The 12,233-nt window shown below is 44.0% G+C and overlaps 1 protein-coding gene across 2 annotated transcripts in view; it reads left to right on the top strand.

Moving 5' to 3' along the window:
• Positions 1–1,483: 1,483 nt before the first annotated feature.
• The window catches only part of YAF2 (YY1 associated factor 2), a 199,991-nt gene continuing 189,241 nt past the window's right edge, over positions 1,484–12,233 (top strand). For both annotated transcript variants that reach the window (XM_085653071.1, XM_085653072.1), the window contains exons 1-2: positions 1,484–1,696; positions 1,869–1,994. In XM_085653071.1, coding sequence (XP_085509197.1) covers positions 1,671–1,696; positions 1,869–1,994 — 152 coding nt within the window. In that variant the 5' untranslated portion in view covers positions 1,484–1,670. The remainder of the gene's footprint in view (positions 1,697–1,868; positions 1,995–12,233) is intronic.

Consider the following 12,233-nt stretch of genomic DNA (forward strand, 5'->3'; position numbering starts at 1 on the left):
ATCATTGTTGCATATGTTTCTTTTTGTGTTCCTATTAGGTCTCGCCTGACCCAGCGCAGGTCTGGCAAAGCTTATTGAGAGGGCTCCAAAAAGTGCTACCAGGCCAGCCTAGAGCTACAGTGCATGTGCGCGGGCTTGACAGCGATTACTTTCACGCCCGCTTTGATGTTTGATCGAGATCACTTTCACGGCCGCTTGGCATAGCCAATAGGTCTCGCTTGTGGGACCTTATAAGTATTTAGTTATGCAACTGTTGCATGGCTAAACACTTATAAGGTCCCAAAGGCGAGACCTATTGGCTATGCCAATGCTTGTTTTTATTGTTCTAAAGGGGAAAGATGTGTTATATTGTGAGTTTCTCCCGAGCTCGTGGATGGAACTGTGGGTGGGCTCCACGGCTCGGGAGCTGGGAGTTCGGCAGGAGACGGTTGGGGAAAGCACAACGACGGAGGTACGCGTTTGGCTGCGCCTGAAGAGAAAGAATAAATCCTTCTGTTACCTGACAATGTGTACGCGTATGTGTGAACATAACAAGGCAGGATGCACAGGCACCATGCAGGCCCAGAGCAGCCTTGGATGTTCTTGACTGGCATGCAACCGGTTGCCAGTGAGTTCAGTCTGAAGCGACTGCACAGCACCCCCGATCCAGGGCCATAACTATGGGTGTAGGCATAGGGTGCAGGTCGACTCCCAGGACTAGTTGCCATAATGTTTGTGTAGATCCTCAGCAGCAATATGAGAAGACAAGTTTACACAAGATGTGTGGTATGCAACAATTACCACCGCCAACCTTTATCGACTTACTGACGTCAATTGATATGCACCATTTGCATGGACCCCATGGGCATACTCATCCAACATGGAACATCCCCCAGTATTCCACCTGCGTAAAACCATAGTATCGACCTTAACGGCATTCACTTCGCGGTGCTCAAAGAAAATAAAGGGCCTAATATAAATATCTAAGGGTTTAACCCAGTTTGTGTCTATAGCTAAATCCGTTAGTACATCTGGGCCAAAGTATCCAGTGCTCTTCCGCTTGATTGCCTCATTTCCACATTATGCCCAGGCGATATGCATACTTCCATCAAGGCAGACTATTTACAGGCCATATGAGTACATGAAAGTATGTCTTTCAGCATAAACCCAACACTTAAAACTGTACGCGTCTGTCATGCTGTTTGTTTACCAGGCCTCCTTTAAGCCGGACTCCTTCATTTCCAACCATCTCCTAGTCCCCACGCAGTCCGATGTCCCTCGTCCGTACTTTGCTTCAGACACTGGCCGTCTGGCTGCCTCTCACGCTAATCCCACGGTTTTCCTCACGCTGGTTTGTCTCCTCCCCCAGCAGCCAGATGCGGACGGCCTCCTCTCCTCGCCGCTCTCCTCCCTCCCGTCCGCTCCCCCGGTTGCAGGCCCGGATGGGAGGCGCCGGTTGGCCTGCGCTCGGCACATGACCGCGAGTCCCGCCTCCCCTGCTCTGGAGGGGCGGACAGCTGGAGGACCCGGCGGTGGCGCTTGTGCTTCTCTGCCCTCTCGATACGCTCGCCGGGATTCTTGTGTTTTTTCTTTCTCTCTTTACTCATTTCCGCTCAGGTTTATTTACAAATAGAAAAGGATACCTCGCGGCGGAGGCTGCAGTTTCCTTCCTCCTCCCATTGCCCAGCAGCATGGGAGACAAGAAGAGCCCTACCAGGTGAGATGGCGGCGCACAATGCAGCCCGGGCAGAGGGGCGGACATGGCGGACACGGGGGCAGCTGCAGAGCAGTATCCCGGCCCGGTGAACGCCATCGCTTCCCTTCCTCTAGGACCACGGGTGTCTGATGCGCTCCGTTTCTCCTGTGTTTATTATATGTTTCTCCCGCAGGCCGAAGCGGCAACCGAAACCGTCCTCGGACGAGGGCTACTGGGACTGCAGCGTCTGCACCTTCCGCAACGGCGCCGAGGCCTTCAAGTGCATGATGTGCGATGTCAGAAAGGGCACGTCTACACGGTGAGTGAGGGCCGGGGAGGGGAGGTCTGATGTCCCGCTGCTGCGCGCACACCAACCCAGCACCAGGCTGGCCATCTGTTCCTCTGCCAGGGGCAGGCTGACTGAAGCCCTCTCTCGCTTCCCCACTCAGCGCAGGCTATCAGCATGACGTTTCCTGTAGTTCCCTTATAGAGGTTGACACCTTCAACCCACTATTTAATTTATTTATTTTTGTAGGGGAGGGTATTATGGACGTATCGTGGAGCATTTTTAAAGAGTTTAAAATGATATTTACGTTGTGCAAGAAGCCTAAAAAAATAAATAAAATGTCTTTCGTGAGCACAGTATATATAGATTTATGAAAAAGTAAGAAGCAGCACCTTCTGTGAAAATAGAACACCCCGGAAAATTATTGCTGTAAAATGTCCTGTTTGGAACAGCATCCGTACGTATCGATTAGGTTATCCCTGGCCACGCATTCGCCCTCTTCCTTTTTGTGTATGCAAAAAGCATCCCGCATGTGTACATACAATATACATTTGATGTTAAAGGACACAAAGTTAAATTGTTAACTGAAGAATAAGGTGCATTTCCAGGCAGGCCCCAGGACATTCAGTGGGACTATTGAGATTATCCACATTAAGATTAATCTAGTCAAAGATTGATTGAGCCGTGAGGTGTCTGCAGCACCTGGTATAATAACCAGGATGCAGACTGTTGCGTGGGTGATTTTTTTTTTTTTTTTTTTTTTTTTTTTTTTTTTCTTTTTTAAGTGAGAGATTCGAAACATGGTCTCGTGCTGTATCCTTTTAATACATGAGTATTTAATTCATGTTTGTATATAATATTGCATCCTGCCCAACGGCCGGTGAAAATACCTCCCTAATGTAAGTTATGCTAAGTAAGGCCAGTGCACTTTATTTGAAAGTTGAAATACCTTCGAGCATCTGACGTTACCTGTCCATTCACATTTCTATCTAGTGCCATTGAGTAGGTTCATGTGTCATTTCTGCCCTGCACATAAATAGTGAAAAACAATTCTTATCAGAAATCCCTTCACACTAGAAACTTGTCCCTATGTTTTAAAATACATCGTGCAAGAAACAGTGGCACATGCCAGGTGCTAAACCATAATCTACGTCTACAGTGACCACGTAAAATGTATTTATCTCAAACGCCTTCTATGGTTACCTTTTGTTTGAAATGTAAAATAAAAAGTGCATATTTACTTTCATCGATACCCGCATCCTGAGAAGCTTTGAGCTTGTGGTGGCTGGTGCCCTTAATCTTGTTATCTGCATAGATCAGTCCAAAATCATATCAATATATTTCGAGATCATTTTTTGTAAATACATACCTGCATAGTAAATTTGCCTCGCACATACGTTGTGTGGCCTAAAATCATACATTTTATATTCCTTGATAGCTTTTTTTAATACATACATCAGTGGTGTGGAATTTAATAAAACATTTACATGTCCATGGAAGAGGTTGCCTCGTAAATCTACTTGTTTTAAAAAAAATCTACTCGTCCCTTTGGTGCTATGTAGTGTGGCAACAAATTATGGCAGCAATCTCGTTATGTAAGAGCTCTGATAATAGCCTCCCTGATGATGCCAGATCTCATACTATTGTAGGGTTTGAATACTAGCAATTCCCTAATTTTGCCAGCTTTCCACAGATCTACATACTGGGGCTGGAGGTAGCGGAACGCAATAGTTCTAGGGTTGGGTGCCTTTTTGAATCTGTGCAAACCTACTAACTTACAAGTTTTACTGGCTTTTACCAGCTTTTCTCATGCTTAGAAAGGTTGAAAATCTACTCTTGACAAAGGCAGAAGTAAAATGTGTTCCAGGGTTGTGGGAAAAAGTGGTTGGAAGGAAAGTGAACTTGTAAACGCTCAACAGATTTCCGCATGAGCAAATCTATACATGCATATTTGCTCGTGCTAAAGCGCAGTTCACAAATATTTTCTAGGAGTTAGATTTCTCTGCCGACTTCTGTATATTCTTGTGAATTCATGAAAGCCGTAAATCTGCACTAATGCGAGGACATATGCGATGGGGGCACTTTTGTGGCTTTTTAAAAAAAAGAATTTGGCCCCTTATATGGTCTAGTGTTCACCAAGACTTTTTGGTTTTTTATTAAACTTCTATCTCTTTCTATCATCTGGCTGCACTGAGAGTGACGGCATTCTTCTCTTTCACAAGGAGCATATCGGCACACAAAGTAGTTTTTGTTCAGTGCTAGGAACTGCTGTGGTAATGTCTGCTTTTAGGGACCAAAAAGATTTTTTTTTTTTTGGGGGGGCAATGTTTGTTATAATGGGGAGGGCCCAGCAGCTCCCACAACAATAACGTTTTACGAAAACTGTCAAAACAAGACATGCATTGACAAAACCAAAAAGCTGACCACAGCTGTTAGACCTATTGTTTTTGCCAATGCTTATTTATTTGCATGTTTCTCATAATCCTCTTGAAACTGCTTGCACTGATTTTCCATTATGAGTATTTTTTGGAAATGCTAGCATGCATCAACAAATTTTACTAAATGATGCTTCAAAGCAGTGGTACCTAAAATTTCATAATAGTTTGGAAACACTTTTTTTCCTTGTTGTATTTTTTGTGAACATAGTATTTTAAAAGCAGAGAACCATCAATCTTTATTTCAAGCTTCTGCAAATATGCAATCTGGGAGCATTACACGTAGCCTCATATTGTTAAACTTTGCAAAGTGTACATTTTAATATTGGGATCACTGAAAGCAGTGCAGTTCCGAGTTTACAACATTTCCTTACAGTGCTCACTCTAATAATAAAGGCTTTGCATTAATGAACCATAAATGAAAGTTCAAACAGCATTAACTTATGGACACAAATATTACATTAACTGCAGACAGTGCCCTTCCCTGATACATAATGTGGTACTGGGGTACTGGAAGCTAAAGGGTTTGTGCTGCAGGGGGTTGGGCCTACTTGTGTAATGTGTACAGTTTAAGCCCCATCCCTGTGTTCTGCTTCATTCATATCTGTGTAAAATAGCATCTTCACTTATTTGATTCCTTGTGATGCCAGACAGTATCCACATGTTCTTATGCAAACCCTTAAGTCTGAATCTCATCTGTTTTTAAAAATAAGCATGTTTATTATTTCCTTTCCTTATGTTCATTTATTTTAATTTCAAATAGTTTGATCTATGTGTATCTCCATAAGAATCCGTGTGCAGGTAGTTAATTTGATGCAAAGTGTTTAAATGTACTAAGGTACAACTTTCAGGATGTCCTAAACCATGAAATAACTGATGGGGCACTTCAGTTACAATGGGCAGACAAGACATGTAACTAATATGCCCGGGTGTCGAATTAAAGCTGAAGATTGAAATGAAATTTCACCCGTTATGCTTGCCCTAGTCAAATACAAGTCTCTTTATTATTTAGATTGAATGTGAAAAGGAGTGATTTTGGTGGAGATGTTTGTCTTTGGATTTCTCTTATGTGAAGAATGTAAGATAAACTTTGTTGTTAAGGCCTTTTCGTTTGTTTGTTTTTCCTGAGTAAAAGGATAATGTTTTCCACACCTGGCCAGCATTAAGGCAGTGACAAATATAATACAGTTTGCACCATGGTAAACAGGCACTTATCTGCCATGGTATTTGCTCCATATAGACTAGCTGTAGCTTTAATCTTCAGTGCTGACTTGACATTCACTTACGAAAGAAAGGGAGATGCTTAAAGTATTCCACATAGAACAACACATATATGGTTGTGGAAAGTGTGATTGCATGCCCTGTGATCACTAGCAGACGTTTGTGGGATTAAAATCATCCATCTGATATTTTTACGGTCTTGATTTTGTGAACGTTGATGCTACCTATCATACTTTAAAACCCTCCTACAAATGTAACCATTACACACGAGGCAGCTCCTAGTTCTTTTCTTTTAGGCGTTTTTTTCATGTTTAAATTTTTAAAGTTCCCATTAGACTCGTGTAATTTAATCTGTTTAAAGCAAGCATTCAGGTGACATTGTTGTCAGATTTTTTCCTTTGAAATGTGAAATACCTTTTCCCCCCAATATTTTATTGGCAAATATGAGAACTTTTGATTTCACCATTTCTGTGTATCCTATGTTGGTTTAGATGAAAATGTAATAAATAGTGGAAATAAAAGCTGAGTCGGCTTTATATGAACTGCATAATGTGTATTTTGCACATAATGGGTGGTATTGGGTCACTAACTTGAGTTAATGAAATAAAAAGTCCATGTCAATGTGATCCCTCGTTGATTGTGTAAGCAGTCAGTGGAAATAGATTTTTTTAAACTTAGAATATACACGTACCTAGCAAGAATGGAGATAATTTGGGTGAGATTTCGAACTACTAATGTCCCTGTATCAAAAGTAAGATGTAGGTAGCTCCATACCTCTAAAAATAGTAAATGGAAAGAGTAGACCCTTCGACTGCATAGTAAAGAACAGTGTCTGGGAGTCTTGCTTCTATTTTAACGATGTGGGGCAAATGAAGGAGCAGTGTCTGTGAGTATTACATGCATCATAGAAATGAAGGCAAGGATTGTGTGTCATAGAAGTAGGGGGCCAAGCCCTGAAAAATCAAGGGGGTATAATGCATGGATGGGAAAGGGTGAAGGAGACAAATGGGCAAATGCAGCAATGTTTCTGCTGATCAAAGTATAATTTAGGTTGAACAAACAGCAAAGCATCATTTATGAGGGTACAGTCACCATCCTGATTTCCCCTAATTTTGAATGAGAACTTGGCTCTTGCAAATTGAATCCGTGTACACAAACGTTTTGTGGGCATTCCTGTGCATGTCCACCAACAAAACATGGGGCACGCCCACAACCATGTACGTTTTAGGTATTTGAGAAATATTTGCAGGTTGTTTTTCACCCGGAGACCCCTTAAATTTACTTCTAGCAAGAGCAGCAGTAAATGTTTATTCAGTGTGGGAATGGGGAATGAAAATAATAAAATCCTTCAGTGTTGATGATGTGTTTTTTCCCCCTCCATGCAACATGTTTTCCCTTTGGAGAAATTAAAAAAAATTGCCTTTGAAGGGTGTAGATTCTTAAAAATTTGGATGTTTACGTCTAAGTAGGCGTAGCCCGATCTATGGGAGTACATTAAAAAAAATTCTGTTGTAGCTTTTAAAAAATCTAATATTGAGGGCCTGGTCAGCCATCATGGCTATGTGGATGTAATCCTCAGACGCTCCTTGTATCATTCCTTAGATCATCGCTTTTCAACCTGGGTCCATCGTCTACAAGTATCGCTATGGTGAACGCAACGTAAGTGGACCACCCAGATGTCTTAAACGCCACATAAGAGTCCAGGGTAAGCATTGTAAATCATGGAGCAGCAGAGCGAGTGGTACGGGCAGGTGGAAAATGGCGTGAGATGAGCTAGACTCTGAGCGCAGACGCAACCCCTGCTCCACAGCCATAGTAAAGCAGTGCCGATATCATTTTTGGCCCTGATTCGAGCTCTGCTTCCATTGAGACACACTGCGGGCCCTCACTGGCACCTTCCAACAAAATAGTTCTCCACTGCCGAGCAGTAGCGGTAGGAAGCAGTCATTTTTATCGAGATTTGATAGACCTTTGAAGTCTGCGGAAAATGCTATGGAAGATTTTTGTGTCCTGACTTTATTGGATACATAAGCATATATTTTGAGGAATGTAGGGGATGTCTGACGGAGCACAGAGGTGCTGATATTAGATGTCTGACTTTAAGATGGAGGCACCAGATTCCAGCTAACATAGCAACCTGTAGGTTTTGTCGATGGTGGTTTGCAGAGTGCTGTCTGGAGAATGTCGTGCTCTGAATCTTCCTCCATCACCTTTGTGACTACTGGCACTGCTGCTCTGGGTGTGTAAATCTGCACAACTACTGACTACATACCTGAGGGATTTATAGCGAGTTAGATATAGCGTTAATTAAACTAACCTCAGGAAGTCTTTAACAAAGCGCGTTGTGGTTCATTCCGTGTGAACCAGACACGTTGGAATCCACTCACCAAATCTGCGCTCTGATACCTGATTTCGGGTCAAGTTCGCGCTATATAAAACTTCGAAAAAAAATAATCTAGACTACACACCTCCACCTACGATTGCTCCAAACAATGAAATTGTGACATTGGCCCGCACATTTGAGCTCTGGTGCTCCCACCTGCACCCATGACGCGCAGGAAGGTGCAGGCTAATAGAGTATCTAGCTATTTTGGCCCGGCGAGATTGGTGAGTGCTACACCTCCTTTGGAAGATAATATGGCCCTGACAAAAGAAGACCTTCTTCTATCCCTACAAGACTTTAATAATACAGAGCTGTGAGAGGAACTTGAAGCAGTCATTGCGACTTTCTTTGACTCATTTATAGCAGAAATCCATTCTAGATTGATATCCCTCCAATCAGATGTGGATTCTTTGGGTTCCTTTGCTCTAGATCACGAAACTTCAAGATATGGAACAAAGAATGGCCCCAATAGAGTAGGGCACAACTTTCCTCCGGACACAGTTGCAGGCTGTCCTCCTTAAATGGGAGGACTTGGAAAACGCTCCCGGGGTGACAACATAAGAGTGAGGGGCCTATTAGTATACTTTACTGACATCATCCATTTTATTTTATTCGGGGGGAGTAGATTTTACCCAATTTTTACAGATTTCTCTACGGGCCAAAAGTATCAGTTATAAAATCAATTTTTTAATGTTCGACAATACTTCATAATGATCCGGGATCCCAAAGAAAACAAGAATATTGCTTACCTGGAGTGTCTTTCCAAGCATTATGGATATAGTATTACTCACGCCCACCCAAAAACCCTGAACTTGGGGCATTCCAGAAACATGTGAGTGTTGTCTCGTTTTTCTTTGCCACACTTTGGACATCTCGGCGTAGGACCTTTCCCCAATTTGGACAGTTTATACGGAGTCCAATAAACCCTGTGAAGACAGAAAAGGTGGTTCCGCCTTAAATTTGCAGCACGAACCGTGGAGTATAGAAAGTTACAAGATACTTGCCATAAATATTCCATCTGTTCTCCTGGCAAGATCTTCTCCCACAGTATCAATGGTAAATTGAAGTCTCTGTCTACTAAATCCATTAAAAGCCAGTACCAACTCTCCACCTCTTTTTTCCGAGTCACATTCGTCATCATCCTAGATTCCAATTCGTTTGTTATTCCAACACCAGACTCGACAATGAGGAACCAACTTTTTATTTGAAGATATTTAAATGTTTTTTTTTTTTTTTTAAACATCTTTTTTTTTTTTTTATTAACCTTTTGCTCAAAGGACCACAGACAATCATGATTACAATAATATGCCCCCAGTTGCCAATACAGTCTGACCACTTTCGACTCCCAGTGGGACAGAAGACCTTAACATTCTTTTCAATAGTTACAGCCCATATCAATGTGCACATATAGCAGGTAAAACCTCCCCGCAGTAGAGACTGAGCTTCTCTGTCTCCTATCTATGACTTTATGGTTGACGGTCTTCCAAACCCAACCCCAATCTATGTTTACGCCATGGAGACCATATTCTCTCCCACTTTTTGTTACATCCTCCCCCTGTATAAACCGTCTCTCCTGCCCTTTGGCACCAGTCCATGTCACATTTCCACTCTCTTTGAGGGTGACATGGGTGACCCCCACCTCCGTGCAATGTTCCTTTTAGCAATGCCGGCCGCCAGGGCCAGCCAGATTCCCGTGTACCTGGGCCAGTCTAAATCCCCTTTGATCATCAGGAGTAGCCATTTTGCGTCCATAGAGACACGCTCGCCTGAGACTCTGGACAGTACATCTGTAACTTCCCGACAACAGCTAACTATCTTCGGGCAGTCCCACAGGATGTGAAAAAACGTACCTTCTTGCTGACAGCCCCTAACGCAGAGCGCTGTGTGTGTTTTACCCCAGGTGTACAAGTGCGTGCGGTTAGTATGTGTGATGCAGAACTTTAAGTTGTACAAGCCTAAATCGGGTCCGTATTGCTACCTCCCTCGGACTTTGCACCGCCTCATGCCAATCCGTGTCATCCAAGTACCCCAGGTCCTCAGTCCATGCCACCCGCAACGCCACGAGTGGGTCTGGAATGTTATTGATTAACTTACAGTATATTGTGGAAGTGGGCTTTTCGATAACTGGGTCAAGGAGTAACCGGTCTTCTAGCGGCGAATAGTCCTGAAGATAGGTGCCGTGCTGGATGTGTCTCTGTAGAGCGTGCATGTGCCGGAGATAGTGGTATTTTTATGTGTTGTGTAGGGCATATTCTCGTTGCAACTTCTCAAAGGTGAGCTTTGTCCCCCCCTCCATACATCTCCTAGATATTCAATCCCTATTAACTCCCACTTCCCAAAGCCTGTTAATGGGACTACTTCTTTGAGGTAGACGCCCTCCCATAGCAGGGTTCGGCCAGTTCATTTCCCAGTAGTTTGTTCGCCTCCCTCCAGCAGTCCACAACTACCTTTGTATGTGGCGGACACTCCAGCTCCCTCTTTCGCGAGTACAGGAGTGAGGCGCAGGGGCCATCGGGCATGCCAGCTCTGTCAACTCTGTAGGCTGGTTTGCTCTCGTCAGTATATACCCAGTCGTTGATGACCATTAACTGGGAGGCCCAATAGTACAGCCTGATATCTGGGATTGCCAATCCTCCATCGTACACGCCTCTCTGCAACTTAGTGAGTGCAATTCTTGGAGAGCCTCCTTGCTACAGCAGCAGTCTAACTTGTGATATCTTTTTAAAAATTGATGAGGGGGACTCGATATGAGGTGTTTTTGAGAATCTAAAGAAGGCCATCATTTTATACAGCGCTGCCCTACCCATCAATGACACCGGGAGGGTACGCCAGTGGCGCCCATTCGTACTGAGGTGCTCCAGCTGGGGCTCGATTTGCCCGCATGAACCCTTCTTGGTCTCTCATTATGTATAAGGCCAAATGCTTGAACCCTTCCAGCACTATAGGGGCAGGACAGCTAGCCGGCACCCTGGACGGGGGGGGGCAGAGAATGGGAATATCACAGACTTGGCCCAATTGATACTGTATCCAGAATAGCTGCCGAAGAGCTAAAAAATGTGGAGCACCCTCGCCATTGAGTGGTATGGTCTCACCAAGTATAGGAGGATATCATCTGCGTACAGCGAGATGCGTTCTTCCCATCCACCCGGGGCAACTATTCCCCAAATCATCGGATCTCTTCTAATCCAGTGCGCCAGTGGCTCCAGCGCGAGGCGAAGTGCTCTTCGCATTGGGGACAAGGGGCAACCCTGCCTAGTGCCCCTGCCCAGCCTGAAGGGCCTCGATACTACCCCATTGACTCGTACTTGCGCTAGGGCTCTCATACAGTAGTCTTACCCACTGATTAAAATTGGGGCCGAAGCCCAGCTTGCGGAGAATTTTGAACAGGTAGATCCACTCTATACTGTCGAATGCCATTGAAGTGTCCAATGACATTACTGCCGTCTGTTGAGCTTCTGGGCTGTTTGTTAGGTGGAGCACGCCGTAGAGCCTCCTGAGATTGTGACGGGTGCTTCTTTTAGGCATGAATCCCGATTGATCGAGATGTGTTATTTCAGATAGAACTGGTATCAATCTGTTTGCTAATGCCTTAGCAAGCACCTTCGCCTCGACATTTATCAGCGAGATCAGGCGGTAGGAGGCGCATTGGTCTGGCGGTTTCCCCGCCTTGTGTATAACTGCTATTATGGCTGCTCTTTGATCTGGCGGAAGCTCACCCTTCTCCCGGGGTTCGTCTAGCATATCCAGCATTGGCGGGATTATTATGGAGGCCTGGTTCTTGTAAATAAGATATTTAAATCTTGAAAGCTGATTGTTGGCTATTCCTTGGCTCTCATCCCAGGAAATCGTGGCCTCATCTAGTGTTGTTTTGTCCCCAGTTTATTATTCCTGCTCTTTTCAATGGAAGAGCCAGGCTATCCTTGGACCACTCCGGAGAGCCAGGCGAGTTCCAGATGGGAGCCATTCCGCTGTAGTAATTTAGTTTTAATCCTTTCCTGATTTTATACCATGTCTCCGCAAAAGACTGCAGAATCTTAAGTCTCACTTTTTTGAAAAAACGCTGATCTCCATATTTATGTATAAACCCATGTTCTTCCCCTTCCACATCCTGAAGGATTCCCTTAAACATTTTCCCGACATCGGAAACATCTGGTATACTAAATAGCATTTTCCCTGTTTTTAAAAGAAATACCCAAGCGTAATATGATAAATCCGGCAATCGTAGACCCCCTT

Source organism: Triturus cristatus, chromosome 4_1 (genome assembly GCF_964204655.1).
Source record: "Triturus cristatus chromosome 4_1, aTriCri1.1, whole genome shotgun sequence".
NCBI lineage: Eukaryota > Metazoa > Chordata > Amphibia > Caudata > Salamandridae > Triturus > Triturus cristatus.